Source organism: Vanacampus margaritifer, chromosome 1 (genome assembly GCF_051991255.1).
Source record: "Vanacampus margaritifer isolate UIUO_Vmar chromosome 1, RoL_Vmar_1.0, whole genome shotgun sequence".
In the NCBI taxonomy this organism is placed as follows: Eukaryota; Metazoa; Chordata; class Actinopteri; order Syngnathiformes; family Syngnathidae; genus Vanacampus; species Vanacampus margaritifer.
Window position 1 is genome coordinate 25,876,905 of NC_135432.1, and position 17,796 is coordinate 25,894,700.

At 39.0% G+C, this 17,796-nt stretch overlaps 1 protein-coding gene across 4 annotated transcripts; it reads right to left on the reverse strand.

The window, feature by feature from the left end:
• Positions 1-426: 426 nt before the first annotated feature.
• Positions 427-16,715, reverse strand: LOC144034520 (solute carrier family 41 member 1). Of its 4 annotated transcripts, none has more exons than XM_077543339.1 (11): positions 16,568-16,715; positions 14,678-15,024; positions 7,490-7,597; positions 6,990-7,061; positions 6,111-6,255; positions 5,578-5,724; positions 5,135-5,279; positions 4,938-5,017; positions 4,491-4,625; positions 3,882-4,030; positions 427-2,569 (listed from the first exon to the last, which is right to left on the reverse strand). In XM_077543339.1, exons 2-11 carry the CDS (start codon positions 14,987-14,989, stop codon positions 2,399-2,401), a joined length of 1,464 nt encoding a protein of 487 aa, XP_077399465.1. In that variant the 5' UTR covers positions 14,990-15,024; positions 16,568-16,715; the 3' UTR covers positions 427-2,398. The 4 variants fall into 4 exon arrangements, with proteins under 4 accessions (XP_077399465.1, XP_077399473.1, XP_077399481.1 ...); XM_077543347.1 differs by having other exon boundaries at positions 16,441-16,578; XM_077543355.1 differs by lacking the exon at positions 16,568-16,715 and adding an exon at positions 15,124-15,501.
• Positions 16,716-17,796: the final 1,081 nt, after the last annotated feature.

Consider the following 17,796-nt stretch of genomic DNA (forward strand, 5'->3'; position numbering starts at 1 on the left):
ATGCAACGTAAAAGACATGACAAGTGTTTGTGAGGGCACTAGACCAGCTGGCTAAAAACAAAAACAAAACAGGAAGTGACTGTGCAGAAGAGACACTTTTGGTCAGGGCTGCAGTAAAAGTATGAATGTTTTCCCAGCCTGTGAGAGAGAAAAACAACATCAATTTAGCATGACCAAAAGCGACACTACACTATACCGTAGTGACCTAAAGCAAACCGGATAGTTAACACAAGATGATTAACATAATGCATATCTCATGGGTGACCCTGGATGCATACCTCGATTCGAAATACAAATCATGAAGGTATATGATTATGATGGCATAGTCAATACCTTATAAGGTTGTGCAAAAGCGGTAGACGTCTTTGCATATCATGTCGAATTGCACTGCCAGTGACTGTAAAATTGCCGGTACGGACCAGCGACTTTCATCACACAGTTTGTTTTTATTCAAATATAAAGACAAAAGCTCACACGTATAAATTTGCCAAACACATCACATTTTGATAACACACTTTTTTTTTTTTGTGTGAGCACATAAGACAGATGTGCAAGCTGAGATGACAATGTACCATATACATTTTGTAACAAAAGGCCCTTGATGCCATACGTGTGCCATACATGTGGGTGTGTTCACGTGGTTACAGTAGCGGTTACAGTAGTACAACATGTATACACCGTCAAAGAAAGAACAAAGGAACGAGAGTATTTTCTCAAATAGTGGCAGATGTTCAGTAGAGGTAACACATTTATTAGAGGAGGGCCTTGCTGCCTTGCATGAACACATTTTGTAATATATTTTCACCACTAGATATACTTAAATAATGAATTATTCAATAATGTACTATATTCAATATCACGTATACAGAAAATAGATGATGATGGTATACAGGTCTTCATAGAGGAGGCCACTATTTGAGGAAATATGTTATTTGACATTCACATGGTTGCAGATTGGTAGACGGCATTCAAAAGTGCAAGTACAGTACGCAGTCATGCGTCATGGGGGTGTTTTGCACTTGGCCTCTTGTTGTTGACAGCATACAGCGGTTACTTGACAGAAGACGGACATTGTGAAAAACATACCACAAAGTATGATCCCAAAGCACTTGAAGATGATATCTTATTTTTTTCATAGCTTTGAATATTTTTGAAGTGATTTTGTGTGTTTGATTCTGTGCTCTACTAGTCAAAGTTCCTTTTGGTATTATGATAACAATGTGCATTTGATTTATTAAAAGTATCTGCATTATTTGCTTGAAGTAGGTTAAAAAAAACAAAAAACAGATTGGGATTATCTGGCAGAAGATGGGCTAAGCGGGTGAACAAAAAGCAAGGTGTGTACATTTTTGTCATGTGTTTGTTTAATACAATTACATTACTGGGTGGTTAATTAGAACCTAGACAAAACAATTTATTATTATTATATTTTAAACTTTGAGTCTGATCTTTTTATCACTCTCCTTATTTCATTTATTCATTTTTTTTTCTCCATACACACAACAACGTGGTCTCGACAAACAAACATTATGTGAGAATGACGGTCTAGATTTACGTGGATATTAAAACCTTTAAGATGAATTTCTGGGAAGAAAATAAGATATTTTATTTTATTTTTTTATATTCTGCGTATGTACAATCTAGAGACTTGTGAGTAATGTGAGTGTGCTGTATATATTTATCTTCCATCCTTAAAGCCCCCATCCACTAACTAGTTCTTACTTGCTGGATTCGATTTTGCTGCTTGACAAATGAATGCTAATTCAACAACTTGATTGGTTTATGATTGACTCCACGGCTACCTATGTTCAACGTGGCGCCAACAGGGGAGTCACGGTGCTCTCTAGTGAACAAACCATGCAACAAACATTAAGAAGAGGGCCGGCAATAAAACATCACAAATCCCTTCTTTTTAAATTTTCTCAAATATAAATAGCATTAAAAAAGGATTGGAGCTGGCGACATGGTCTCGAGCAGTAATGTCCTGCCTAGTGAGTTCCAAACAAATGTTTTTATGTACCAGGTTGATGCAGTCGTACTCATAGTTGATGTGCTGTCATGTGGTCACACGCACGGAACTCAGCAGAGGTATTGAGCAGAATCATCCCCAACTCATTTCTCTCGTCAAAACAAAGGTAGAGTGGAGGACGAATGATTGCGAATGCAAGGGAAAGCATGTCACTCTGCACTTTGAAATACAGGGACGCCCCATTTCCGTCATTGATAGATGTGCTGTCAATAAATATTATTTACAGCACTAAAAAGATGCAAATGCTGCACAGTTGACATCCATGTAGCATTTTCATATGTTTGGATCCGAAACATATTCCTTATTGTATTGTCCATAAGTTTACCGCTATATGGAAAGTAACAGTAGGAAAGAAAAAGGACAGTCGATTCACAGCTGCTCACTGTGAACTAACGACACACGGTAGCACAGGGCCAGAAAGCCGGTGCCCAGCAGGTCTCCCAGGGCTGTCAGGTACGGGATGGAGAAGTTGTCAGGGTCCAGTGAACGGCGCCACATCATACGAACAATCAGGTCGGCCGCATAAAGTAAGATAGACACCTGGAGCAAATAAAGCACAGAAATGTGGATTCAAAAGTCAGAACCGGGGGCACGAATTCAACAAGTATTGCATACAGCCGAAAAGAAAAATAAGAAGTTTGATTTTTAGTCACTTTTCTTTTACCAATGAAAATTTGACAGAACCAAACTGATTTTATCTGAGTGTGGAATTCTGTGTGAAAGCGGACACAGTTGTGGTAATACGCTACTTTGCATTGAAGGGAAATGCGAATAAATTTAGGATTTCCAGTGACTGCAATTTAGTGTGATTTCTGTGAAAAACAAAACAAAAAATGGGGCTGACAAGGCTCAATGAGGTGTAGATGGTTTCAATACTTTGAATCAACCAGCAGAGGGTGTAATACCAAACTAGTTTGCTGATTGAAGAGGCCACCAGATATTGTAAACAGGAAAAAAACATTATGAATTTGAAATGTAGCATATTTTGTATTCATTGTACTCTACCCAACACCAACAAATGAATAAAACATTACATAAATATTCACAAACAACCATTCACGTCCATGGGAAATTCCGAGTTTTCAATTAATCCAACGTGCACGTCATAACATGAAAGCTAGGGCTGGGATTCTTTGACTGTCTCACGATTTGATTCCGATTTTTGGGTCTGCAATTCGATTCAGAATAGATTATCCATTCTGAACGATTTTAGATAAAACAATTATTTGATTGACAATAATTTCTGCTTCAATTTATAGATATGCAAAGAATTGTCATGATCTACTACAGTCTGACTTGCTAATGCTAATTAGAGTGCTACTCGTGGCACTTTCATCACTCAAAAGAACGACTATTCATACAAAACGCTTCAGGAATGTATACAGAGAAGCATCTTAACATCCTACATTGCAAAAAAAACAAACTCTTATTGGAATAACTTGATCATGACTTTTTGCTTCTATGTGGCTACAACTTAACAGTGTATCAGAACGAGCGGAACCACACTGCCTCTAAGCGGCCAAATCGTGTACAACATGAACAGTGCTCTCAATAAAGGCACACACAAACAAGGGCAAGACAGTATAAAATAATTGAAATAAAATCGATTTTGGGACATTTAAAATCGATTCTGAATCACACTAAATGAGAATCGCGATTCTTATGAGAATAGATTTTTTGGGCACACCCCTAATGAAAACACCACGCCACCGAAAAGCCGAGCTGACATTCAAACCCAGAAAACTTCTTGGCTACAGTTGGCAAGACAGAGAAACCACCATGCAATTGTTGCCTCTCTGATATCGAGTATTTCCACAGTGTGTGCCGTGAATACGATGTTGTGTGAATGTACCTGCAGCAGAGCAGCACACAGGTAGCAAGCAGCAAAGGCTAACGTGATTGCCACCTCATCTCCCTGCAAGAGAGAGACGGCGTAGAGGAAGACCAGGTGACCGGGCATGACCAGCATCAGCAGCACTCGTGCTGATTTGGAGTTCAAACCTGTGGGATTTGAAAGAATTACGACATACGATGTGGCTCAAGACAAAAATGAGTTTGACATGCCTGGTCTAAAGTATGAGAAGGGCCATATGGTAATGGTTACTCTTTTGTATTTATTCTCGCTTGAATTAGGACGTTAACTAAGGTTTGACCGAGACACTGAACTCATCTTTTTATTTTTAAGTAATAACCTCCTGCTCAACCTCATCCAATATATATACATATTTTCATACCCTTTCCCCTGAACACAACTGCGTACTGCAGATAAAATTGGTATACAGGAGAGTGGTGACAGTGAATCAAAAAGCTATAGTTAGAAAAGAACAAAAAAGCTCTTAAAACTGTAAAGGCGCTAAAATACTACTCAAAATTTCAGGCATTGCTGCTATCTTTAGAATGAACAAGCCAACTGCTTCCAAACGGCCACTACAGGCATGCCGTGATATTTTGATGGCGTTACCTGAGGAGAAGAACGTCATGTAGGGATTGGGCCAATGCTGCCTCATCTTGTATGGCAACACTCCTGGGATGCTCCAGAGGTGGAGGTAGGTCGACAGTCTGCTGGCCTGGATGGCTACTAAATTGCCACCAACTCCTAAACCAGTCAAGATTGATAGACAATGAGTACACTTGAAAATACTATTGTACATCACTACTAATAACAAGCAGAAGGTGAAGGAGCCAAATGAACGCATGTAGATCAGAAAATCAATGCGCAGTATACTATTACGGTACTTCTTTGCTTAAATTAATTACTATTGTACTTTTTTTTTCTTACGGTTTTGTTTTGTTAACTCTGTATTCATGGCTTACAAATTTGGCAAAAATGTTAAACAATCCCACACGCACACAAAAAAAAGCATAAAATGGTCATAAGTGTTTTAGTTATTCTTGTGATTTATTTTACCATTGATAACTGGTGTAAAAACAGCCATCCCCTCAAAACTGGGATTACTGACCGTCTTGTCCAGTATCACACCTCCAAGGCTGGAAAGAGACAGAATGTCGGAATAAGGCCATTACAATCAAAAATCTAGTTTCAGAGGAGGGATTTGAAAAACATGTAGAATGAATGAACATGAAATGTTATGTGCTTCTCTATACCTGCTTATACACATGGCAACTAAAACAGGCTGCCACCCTGAATAGAGAACTTCCCTACTCTGAGGGTTCTGCCGGGCCACCACAACCCAGAGTGGGATTAGAGCCAGGAAGACCACGCACACCAACGGGGAGAGGTACCATGTATCTGTGAACCAAAGACATCTGCTAAATACCCAAATTATAATAAGCCACAAAATCAATAGTACAGTGCTGGCAGCGATCCAAGAAATGCCAACACTTCACAATGGTCAGCGTATTCTCCTCAACTGACTTCTTACTGACAGTGAAATCATTTTTATAGTCTTTCTGCATTTCACACAACCATTTATTTTCAACATTCCAGCAGGGTTGGTTAGATTTAACACTCTTGGTGTTAACCTAACACTGGCAATTTCGCTGCGTGGGGATACACACACCATAGTTGGCCGGCTGTATTTACTCACCTATGTGTTGGTAAAGGGTGCTGCTGACGCCAGCCAGCAGGGATAGGGTGATCAAATCACCCAAACTGGCAGCTATAGGGGTGGCCACATTATCCGGATTGATTCCAACCTTCCTGGACCCGATGATCACTCCAATCATCAATAATCCTGTGAGGGGGAAGAAATGAGACACAGGGTAAATACAAACGCTACTAAACATGAAAGATTACCGTCATTCAGATTACTTCTTGGTGAGAAATATGGACATCCAAAGATGGTCCCTGTTTATCTTTATGACCAACACATTTACAATTGCCTTTTTTAAATGTCACAATTTCTGCCCACTTGCATCATTAAGAAAAGATTCAGACTGACTTTGTGAACACCTTGGATCGTTTTAAGTCTTCTTTAGTGCAGCAAATATTTATTGGTAAATTCTGGATTAGGATGAGTCATAAACCATGTTAAAAGATAGATCCATTTTTGCCGGTTTGCTGGAATATGGTTGGCAAAAATATCACGCAGAACAAAAGAGCGGGTCCCGGGTCACTGACCTAAAGAAAGAGCAGCCACAAATGCAGTGACGATGCTACTAGCACACAGAACGGCTGCCTGGTTAAGTTCGACACCCCCTCTGGAAATGGCTCCTAAACACACAGCCGCAACAGCCGCAAGGAAGCCCACTACAGTAGCTTGAACCTGTGGAGAGTGCACAATCACTTGATCATAATACAGACATTTTTTGATAAAATAAAATCAATTTAACAGTTACACATTGCGGCTATTAGCCCCTAAACACTAAAGATATAGAAAACTATATCTGTATAAGAACAAACTGTGGGTTTAAATAATAATGTGTTTTTCAGACTATGAGTCACTTTTTTCTTCTTTACAGTTTGGCTGGTTCTATGACTTATACTCAGGTGCAACTTGAACCTAAAATTAGTTCATCTAAAATCCCCCCTTTCCCTGATGCTTGTGTTGACTTGTCTGTGCTTTACTGCCACCTGCTCTCCACTGGTGGTAGTGCACCAAAACTATTCGCCAACTGACAAGACAGAAGACGAAATGGAAGAAGAGGTAGAAATACTAAAAGAAAGTTGAAAAAAAAAATAGAAACGGAAGAAGTGTAGTCATCATGGCAACCTTGTTTAGCATGCTGCTTACTTAAACCACAACACGGATTTACAGCACCAAAACGTACAATAACCGCCCAGAATACTACCTTTGGCCACAATGTAACTCGGGATTCTTGTTAAGGTAGGCCATTTTAAATCATCAACAAGGACTCGGAGCGACTTTTAGCTAAAAAAAAAATACGGTTTGTGTGTCAAATGGTGTTATTGTTTTCTACAAGTGTCAAACTTGAACTTGCAAAAACTACTCACTATCCCCAACCAACCAACCAACCAACCAACCAAGGCATACCTTACCTGTATTAGTGCAAGATTGCAACACACCATGGTCCATTGCTTATTCGGGTCATCCATTTGTCCTGTGTTGGCCTGATGTGATGGACAGAATTTCATAATTGCATTACAATTAATACTTAAAGGGTAAAATACAGTCAAAACGGTTGTTTTTTATGAAGGCCTTGCTTTCCTGATTGATTTGATATAACTGTAATAGTTACACTATGAAGCTCTTGTATAGCACATGGTACAAACCGCAAGTTAAGTTCATAACATTACGGTGTGGATTGATCAATAATGAATCTTACTGATGAATTTCAAATATCCTATCCAAATCAGACAACCAAATCAGATGAAAATTGGAATTGTTTGGCCTTGCAGATATCTGTGTTTTTATTGATTGGCTACCCATCAGCTCATTTCTAAATTTCTCTGGGGAACAAACCATAGTGCAATTGAGGTTGTTAGGATGCAGACACATTAGGAAACATGGCATGAGCGCTAAATATTTTTTATCTTACTGCAGTGGAGAGGCGAGCAGCCAGGGTCATCTCCAGGTTTCCTTTGAGCCCAACCAGCGCAGGTACAAGGATAAACACCTCTGTGATGACCTTAAACACATCCCAGTGCTGAAACACACACAAGAAAATAAACATTGGGAAGGGTTGAATGAACAAATAATATGGAATTCCTCATTTCAAAAATAGAAATTTTAATTTATTGAAGAGCATATATTCATCACTACAGATGTACTCTAGTATGAACCTTCCAGTGTTTCCAACACCATATTAATACTTACTAATAAGTTTTCAAGAAAATCTATTAAAAATATATTTAAAAAGAAAAAAAAAAGATGTCGTGACCGGATATACCGCATGTAACGTTAGTTTGCTGTCACTCACTTGTGGATCGTGAGGCTCGAGGAGACGTAGTAACAGGACTGAGAACACCCCCACTCCTCTCCCGCCGGAGTCCACCCACCCAAGTACATTTCTAATCTGTGGGAAACACTGCTTTCTGTCCCTTAACTCATTCACTACCATTGACGGTTACACACGTCAAATATTCATTTGAACTATTTCTATTAGTTTAACATTTTTTCCCCCCACTTTTGTTAACAAGAGTATGAAAACCTAGATTTTTTTTTAATTGTACATTTAACTCGTGAGTTAACTTGTGAAGTCATGCAATTAATTATGATTGAAAAATTAAATCGCCTGACTCTCCTAATGTTTTTATAATTTTTTCTTCTTTTTTTAAAATCACGTCAGGCGATAATTTTATTTTATTTTAAATAATCGCATGACATCAATAGTTAACTCACGATTTATCATACATTTTATATCTGTTCTAAATGTACAATCTTTTTTTTTCTAGGTTTTCATACTCTTGTTAAGAAAAGTGGAAAAAAAATGTTAAACTAATAGAAATAGTTCAAATGAAATTTTAATGTCAATAGCCGTCAATGGCAGTGAATGAGTTAAATAGGTGCATCCCATATATAACTTACTAGTCTATTTTCCCTGCTTCCACGTCTTTTGCCACAACACAGCGCTACATAAATAAAAATGACTTGACTTGACAACACAGGTTCAATGGGTACGCAGGATGTACAGTTTAGAGTTAATTTGTTTTTTTCTGACTGCAAGTCTACTTGGCAGGTTCATGGGGTTCGGGTCTTTAAATAGATGCACATAGAACGGCACAGCTGCCAAGAGAGAAACGATACAGAGAAAAGGCACGGAGGGAAGAGCCAATGAAAGGTGTGCAGTGACATGGAAAAGTAGACACACACCATTTCCTGAACATTTCTGCTATTTTCATGGAAGCAGATTTAACAGTATATTGCTTATTATCATCATAGAGGAACGAAGCTTGACACATCACACAAAAGACGGTGACTAGTGGACTCAGGCGACTACTGTCATACTGTGACTGCGAGGTTATCTTGGGAGACGGCCCATTTCTGCAGCAATACGGCTCCTGCTGCTGATGCTGATGTGTCAGGCGAGGAGCCGATGATTAAACTCGGGTGTTGTTACTCCAGACACCTCGCAGAAAAACGGTATCTGGCGCATTTGGCAGACTTTGCCAGCTATTGGATGGTTCGATGGATGTTTAAGGACAAAGTGATTAGTACATAATTAGTTTGTTTCCATGAGATAAAAAAGGTCTTCTGCAAAGGCAAAGCCTCTAAAAGTGTATTTACATTAGGGTTGGGAAGGACAGTTTCCTTGTTTTACTCATCATTTTTAACAGGATTGGAAAATCTCTCAAAAATTCTGAAAATCTACTAAATTTCAATATCGGTGTCATATTAAATGAAATAATGTTGTTTTGAGGAGCAAAAATCAGTATGGATGTATTTAATCTCCCTAAACTATAACTCAATCACTTCCAAAGTCAATGGCGTTTGTTCCTAATTCATTGATGACTATCCCTAATTTCCAACAATTGCTTATATCTATATATTATATAATTTATCAGCAATTAGTCAAAAACGTCTCAAAAAAGTTGAACAATTTTGCCTCTTAAACAATATATCAACAAACCTCAACCAGCTAAGACATAAAACAGTGTGTACCAAAATAACAACAAATATACAAAACAAGAAGAATAAAAAAGAAAGAAATGATTCTTTCTTTTACTCTTTTTTTTTTTTTTTTGCAAACACCACAGATCTCTAAACCATGGCCTTTCCCGCAGTCTGCAAAACCTGGTCATGGCATAGTGCCCTATTTTGCCACCTATAGGCTTGCCATGTGTGGCACTTCATTTTGATGTAATTGAGATCACGCTGACCCTACATAACCCCAAAAGATCTCACATGCTAAGCACAAAAATGTACAACTTGATCCGATGGGATTTAAAAGAATGCTGTATGAACATATTCAATTAGATTCCACCCATTCAAGTTCAGGGTCACAGGTAACCTGCAGTCTATCCCGGCTGACTCGATTGGTGAATGGCACGGTAGAAACACCGTAAACTCTATCAAGTCTTTAATCTAACACTTGCACGAGATGAACAATGCAAACTTACAGATTCAAACTCAGAAACTTTTTGGGATCTGATGCAGCACTGCAAAGTATTCCCCAACTGTGCTGTTGGCATTCTTCCATCATTTCATTGAACTGACTGCCAATCTGGAACACATCCAAGTAAAACCTACTGACTCTGCATTCATGAAGATAATTTTATTGGCATATTTTGAGCCAAAATATATATATATATATATTTTTGCCATTTATGACTGAAACGTCATCTAATTAGTAGATTAACACTTTAGCTGTTCACGAGTGGTGCTACATGTTCCTTTATCCAGCCACATTGTTTTCTGCGTCTAAAACCAACTATACTTTATCATACAGATTTGCATACTTGTATCAGATCCATGACGACCCCTGCGAAGACCAGTCCGAGTCCTGACACCAGGAACGGCACCAAGACCTGCAGCGCAATGAGCCAAGAGCGCTCAGGTAGAAAACCGTGTTCCGAGTGTGTGAGCTTCCACGTCACACCACGTAACTTATTCCCCTGGTAGCAAAGCTCCAGCTCCAGATGAGTCACCGCCATCTTGTGTGAAGGGGTTATCTAAGTTGAATGTAGTCGTGCTATCCGAGGAAATGTAAAGTTGGGAGTTGAGGCACTAGAGGCGAGAAAGAAATTAGAGAAAAAGAATGTAGAATTTGGGCTCCAAAGGGATAACGTATCAGCGTCAGAGATCTTGTGGTTCCTTCATAAAGAACTACGTTATGAAAAGTCCAGAATCAGCAACAGCCTGTACCTTGACTCCAGGAAAAGCTTACACAAAATCAATCATCAATTAAGGCAACAAAAAAGAAAAAGTCAATTCAAGGTCTCCTAATGAATGGGCTGGGTATTTGGTTGACAAATACAAGCAACAAGTCTAACCTAAAAGCATGAAATGCATTTAGTCCATTTTGGTACATTAAGTTTGAGGTCAATTTAAGTGGAGAGTGAGACGTTTTAATTTTGAAGTCTCATTCAAGACATAAACCAAATATGTGCGTAGGTTAAATCATACAACCTGCATCGTGATATTTAAGCTTAAGGTAAAGTATAACACTAAACTCAGTTACGATGTTGGTATGAGGGCTAGCTATATGTATAACTTGTAATGCTAACTTTGTGGGATGAAACATTACAATAATTAGGTTTCATTCAAAAGTGTTGAAAAAGTTGTTAAAGGATACGTTGCGATATAAAAAAAAAAATACCGTTACATCTAAATGACACAAGAAAGTTAATATCCATTTCGATTACATTACAACATATTTAGTTTGTTACTATGACAGTTTTAGATTGGCTGTCAGAACTTTGACCACTAGATTTAAGTGGCGAGTAAAATAAGTAAGTCTTTCTTTGGCTTTAATCAGTCGTTTAGGGTGAAAAGTTATTCAATTGAAAACACAGGTTGAAATGGCAAAAAAAAAAAATACTGAATTCCACACAGTCTTCGTTGTATTTAGTCCTCATTTTGATCCAATCAGAAGTAACCTTGATCTTCTGAGCAGAACCACAGCCACTACACTGCCAAAAATGATATTGTCACAAGTCCGATCAGTCTGATGGAGTCTGGACCGAGCAGTGTCCCTTCTGCTGGCCATCAGGTGCCTCGCTATCAAAAAAACAAAACAGGTCGGTGCTGTCGATAAGTAATCCAAAAGATGCTGTAATAAGATCGCAGTTGGCGTCTGGTGCTCCTTCTCTGCTGTACAGCATCAGGGTAGTGTTGCTCTGCTCTGCTCCCTTCCACTCTGCTGTGACGAAACACCGAAGGAGGAGGGGCCGTCTCCATCGCACGTCATACTCATCCAGGAAGGAAATGACAAGCTTACCGGCACATTCTAACACTAATATTTTCTCCTCTTTCAGCTTCTCCTAAAATGAGCCACCAGAAAAGGCCTAGTTTTAACTTGCATGATTTGTATGGCTCTCTTTATGATGCCAGAACGCAAACCTGACGAATATGCTTGGCAATAGAGAGCATCAGTGGTTGGTTCATTGATAATTGTGGTAAAAGCACAAACGGGTACCAATACACTATCAATCTGACTTGGGCCCCACCATGGCAAAACAGTTGGCCACTCACCGCTGCACATTGGGCGATTTACCATTACGATGTGAACTATGCCAGCCTGTATCGTGTTCTGGGACTCCTCATACAATATGTTATACAGTACCACTTTGTTTAATCCATAAAAAAAGATTGAGTGTCAGTCAAGGAAAATGCAGGTTGTTAAAGAAAGAGAACATGGGCGAGAATAAAGACAAAAAATGGGGATATATTGAAGGTGGGGCTCGCTTCCATTCATTTGAATGTAATCAGTGCGGTACACACAAAGCTCGTGGCTCAGTGGTAGAGTGGTCGTCTCCCCCAAACCAGAGGTTGTGGGTTCGACCCCACGTCGAAGTGCCTTTGAGCAAGATACTGAAACCCCCAGTTGCTCCTGATGCTGCTTCATCAGTCGGTGAATGAGTAGTCGCATGTAAAGCACTTTGAGGGCCTCGTAAGGTGGAAAAGCGCTATATAAATGAAGTACCATTTACTTCATCCACAGGTAGGCTATAATTATAAATATTAGGGGTGGGAATCTTTGAATGTCTCACGATTTGATTCGATTCAGATATTTGGGTCTGCGATTCGATTCAGAATAGATTTTCGATGAAGAACGATTTTTTATTCAAAATGATTTGATTGACAATGATTTTTGCTTCAATCTATAGATGTGCAAGGAATTGGAGTGATCTACTCCAGTCTGACTCACTAATGCTGATTAGCGCGCTACTCGCGGCACTTTTATCACTCAAAAGAACGGCTCCACGCTGAAAAAAACAAACTTTTATTGGAATAACTTGATCGTGACTTTTTCCTTCTACTCTCTAATGTGGCTACAACTTAACAGTGTATTAGACCGCGTGGAACCACACTGCCCCTCAGTGGCCAAACCGGGTACAACATGAACAGCGCTCCTAATAAAAGGCACACACAGACAAAGGCAAGACAGTATAAAATAATTTAAATAAAATCGATTTTGGGACATTTAAAATCGATTCTGAATCATACTAAATGAGAATCGCGATTCTTATGAGAATCAATTTTTTGGGCACACCCCTAATAAATATGGTTAAGTATTGACATAAAACACAATATGTATACTGTATTGTATACTGTATTTGTGTGGCTTGGAGGCGAGTAGTTGTGCAGTAGTTGTGTCTTGCTCACTTAGCTTCCATATATTTTAAATGGCTATAATTTGCGACGTCGCCACATTGCGCACCTGCAAATTTTGAATTGCCACAACACCAGTGGGCAAGACTCGGCTACTCATGAAATTTTGTGGCAGAACTCCACACACTGCGCGAGTGTTGAGTGGAGTTCCACCGCATTGCTCAGTGAGCGGTGGCCCTTGTATCCCGCAATTTTAGACTGATATAGTTTTTAGCTAAGAGGCCAACATAGATCAGACTCTATTACAATATAAAAAGTGGTCAAGATGTCAATCACTATGGCCTTTGTCATAGGGAAAATAATCCTAGTAACAATTCAAGTGTGTGTCAAGATGAAAATAATATCTAGTAGAAATATCATTAATACTTACTATTTTTATTAGTAGTTGTGGTCTTTTTTTGATCCAACATTTCAACAAGTGCCTTGTGCTCGCTCCCCTCCCCCTTGACAGAGTATCTGTCCATCTCTCAACTCCGATGTACTTTTTCCTTCTGAGACCGAAATTGACCTAAGGGTCATGTTGTAAAATGAGTTTGAAATGATATTAAACTGTGTTGGGATCATAGATTTCGTTACACTTTACAAAACACTATAAATTACACAAAAATCAACATTTTGAGGGGATCATTAATTAATTATGTTGTTTGTTTGTTTTTTACTGCTTGCGCCAGCGGGATTATTATACATGGCACAATAATAAACACTGTAATATTTCCTTATCATTCTATGTATCCACACAAAGGATACCTCAATGATGGCATAAAAAAATGTTGTTGAAAAAATTTGGTTAGAAATACATATTTTGCTGATGTTATTGTTTTTAGTGTGTCAATTTGGGCATAAAGACTTTTGTGATTTAAGGTCCCTAGGTAGGAATATATACTGTGGTATTTTTTCTTATTATCATAATGTCAATGCAACTGCACAAAAAAACACTGGTGTGCCTTGGCGTGAAACAAAAAAGTTTCGGACTTAAGAAAACAACTACATCCGGAGTGTTTTTGTCTTCATGTCCTTCCCATTCAGACACTCTGTGTCCTTTTCAATCCCCCTGAGGACATATTCAGCCAAACCCATCAGCAGTCGCAGCTGGGACACTGATGAGCATTTGGTGCAAAAGATGTGAGCTAATGCGGATCAAATGTGTTAATCAGAGAGGGAAAAAGAGGAATGGGCCATCTATCAGCTCATCACAAAGCATCCAGCAACACGTCTGATAGTAAACTGAACCCCTTGGAAGAGTTGAAGGGTGAATTGTACCTCGCACATTCAAAATGACACAAAGATGGCTGACAAAAAGACAACAGTATGTCATAAAGACCAAACACTCAAATAGCACAAACATCTGCTAAGACTTTCTACTTTCAGAACTATACTTCGCTTGGCTATCGTCCAGGTTTGTAATAAACAACAGCACCTGCTCAACTGATATCCTCCTTTTGATTAAACTCACCTGTACATTATCCAGCACCATTCCAGCCATCACCATTCCCATTCCAGCCAGCAGGTACGGAAAAAGAACCTGCAGACATATTGCTCGGGATGACTCCTCTTCAACTTTGGCTACTGCTACTTTGGTCCTCACTTCCGATGGCTTTTTAGGAAGCGGCTGAATGATAGGGGCTAAGGGGAGTTCAGGTTTTCCATCCAAGTTACCAGCCAGACCAGCATTGGGACCTGCAACAGGGCTCTTTCCTTTGGAGCGGGACTTTTTGTTCTTTTTCCTCTGGCGGGTTTGTTGTGATGTCTTGTCTTCGCCAGGCATGATGTCTGTACTGGTAGTAATGGCGCTGGTTTAATCTAGGAACATACAAATGATGTGATTAGGGATTATAGAAGACATGTGTTTTACACTTGTGTACTATAAAGATCATCCTTAAAATGACAAGTCTTAATTACTCTGTGTTGAGGAAACATCTAGTAAACAACCTGCACTGAATGACATTGGAATTAACTGCTCACAAAACATTGTTTATCGCTGCCAAATTTCTTCTTTTGATTGCTTTTTAGATAGCAGGACTCTGCTTAGTCAATACATTGATTTTCAACAAAACTATTTTAAAGTGGGCAGAATTATGTTCATCACATCAGCGTTCACGCGTGTTCCCTCCATGCTTGCATAGGGTTTCACTTTCACCCAGTAACTTGGCTTCCCCCAACTTTATTTGAAAGGGGAAATCAACCCAAAAATGTTCTTTGCGATATGTTGTTTCCCTACTAGTCTAAACATAGCATTTTGATTAATGTTGCATTTGTGGAATATGAAAAATCCGCAAAAAAATCCACTTGTTTTTAGCCATCTCAGGGGCAGCCATTTTGCCACTTGCTGTCGACTGAAATTAACATCGCAATTACTCAGGGCTGAGGTAACGGCCAATCACGACTCAGCTTCAGAGAACAGGTGAGCCAAATCATGAATGGTAATTACCTGAGCAACTATAATGATGACATTTTAAGTTGACAGCAAGTGGCAAAATGGCCATGATGGATAAAAACAGGTGGATTTTGTTGCTGAACTCATGTTCCACAAACACAATTTTAAACAGAATACCGTGTTTATACTGGTGGAACTGCATAGACATATCGTAAAGAAATGTTTTGGGTTGTCCTCTTTAAAAACGTGCACGTTAATTGAAAACTATAAAATGGCCACACTGTGTGAACAGTTGTCTGTCTATATTTTCCCAGTGATTGGATGGCGACTGGTCCAGGGTGTTTCCCACCAAAAGTCAGCTGAAATCCTAACGATAGACAAATACTGTAGAAAATGGATGAAATGATCATTTTAGTGTTAGTGCCTGGTCCAAGAAAAAAAAGAAAAAAGAAAAGAAAAACAATGGAATTTTGTTGCTAACCTGAAACAGGTGCAGTTCCAGGAATTTTATTGTTAAGGTATTTTTCAAAATATTTTCAATTTTCTCAGAGAATGTTGGAATGGTAAGGACTTAACTCAGGCATATGCAGGGAGTTCAACTGTTGATTAAAAAAGAAAAGAAATAAAAAGATTTGTGCTGTACTTGTAGTAATTCCAACCAAGTCTTTTCCATCTATCCATTTTCTAATGCCTCTTATTCTCACGCGCTGCAGTCAATCCCAGCTGACTTTGGGCGAGAAGCAGGCTGAATTTGTTCATGTGCTAAACGCAGACCACATATAAACAACCAACCATTCACACTCATAACCACATCTATGGGCAATTTAAAATCTGTATTTTACCTAGGAAACATGTTTGGGGAATGGGGAAGCTGGAGTACTGGGAGATCAGCATGCAAACACCTACTACTCCATCTCTAAAAACCCAATTCACAGCCATTACTAAAATAAAACAAATATAAATACACACATTAAACGGCCAAGATGTCCCGAAAATCTGCGAGAAAGCATTCATTTATCCGTGTCCATTAAATCGGATATCAAAACAAAGAAAGACAAATCCGGATGAGTTGGGATTCGGGAGAACGACTGCACACCGGAAGTAGCCACGCGCACAGCCCATAATATCGCTCCTATGGAAACCGCTGGAAAACTAGGCTATCTCTGATTGGCTGAAAATAGAGTAAAAGCGTTATGAACTGAAAGCTTGCCCCCATGTGGATATCACGTGTAACTGTTCTTCTTCATCTGTGCAGTGCAACTTTCAAGATCACACATATTCACACCTCATTTATCAAACTCAAATGTTCAATACATCAACATTAAAAAGTAATATTCCCCCCCCTCGGCAGGAAAGGTTTTAATGTAATTAAAATACAATATATTGGCTTGAAGTGTGATTGTATTTTGCACAGGACAATAAAATGGAGTGTTAAAAATATGCCTGCCTTTCTTTAAGTAAGACCAATGATCTTCATGCTGAGTGAACATACCGGGTACTCATTATGTCACTGTGGCTAGAAAAGAACATATTCTGTTCTCCTACATTGCAACATACATAAGGCTATAATACACACAGTGGGAATAACTAACTGAAAGTGAGGTTGAGATTTAATTTATTGTCCTTACCTTTGTCTTCAGAGGTTGTGGGTTAGTGCTCATGTAGCCGAGCTAGCCGCAAGCTTCCAAGAATAACTACACTATGCTCAGAGAGAGGGTGCGTGTGTCTGCAACTGTTTTTAACATAAATGTCTGTCTATATTGAGTCTAAGAACATATTTTTCTTGAGCTTAAACTGTGTCTTGAGTACTACATGCAATATATGAAGAAGACGTGTGCATGCATCATGGGGCACCGTCTTGAATTTCATGGCATTGGCAGATTTGGAAAACCCCCCTCCACCCCTTTCCTCCTGTCCTATTCCATCTCTGCTTGGGGTGATGACAGCAGCCAACATAACTTGCACTTTGTAAGCCGTGGAACAAAAATACTCGACACTGGGGAAAGACAGTTTCTAATCAAGTTGAGGTTATCATCAAGTTGCAAATCAGGCCACTTATAAGAACCACACTGACTTTCATGGTGATTTTGACTACCACGAGCTTTACTGATTCAATTAGAAACATTTTCTGGGAAAGTGCTGTCTTTAATTTGTGGCATTCTCTAATCATCTCTAATATGTTGCACATATATGCATTC

Coding starts and splice junctions, on each gene's coding strand:
- LOC144034520 (XM_077543339.1), bottom strand. CDS start 14,989: ATGCCTGGCGAAGACAAGACATCACAACAAACCCGCCAGAGGAAAAAG. Junction 5,725..6,110: donor TGTGGCTGCTCTTTCTTTAG/GTCAGTGACCCG, acceptor TCCCCCTCACAG/GATTATTGATGATTGGAGTG. Junction 4,626..4,937: donor TTTTACACCAGTTATCAATG/GTAAAATAAATC, acceptor TGACTGGTTTAG/GAGTTGGTGGCAATTTAGTA.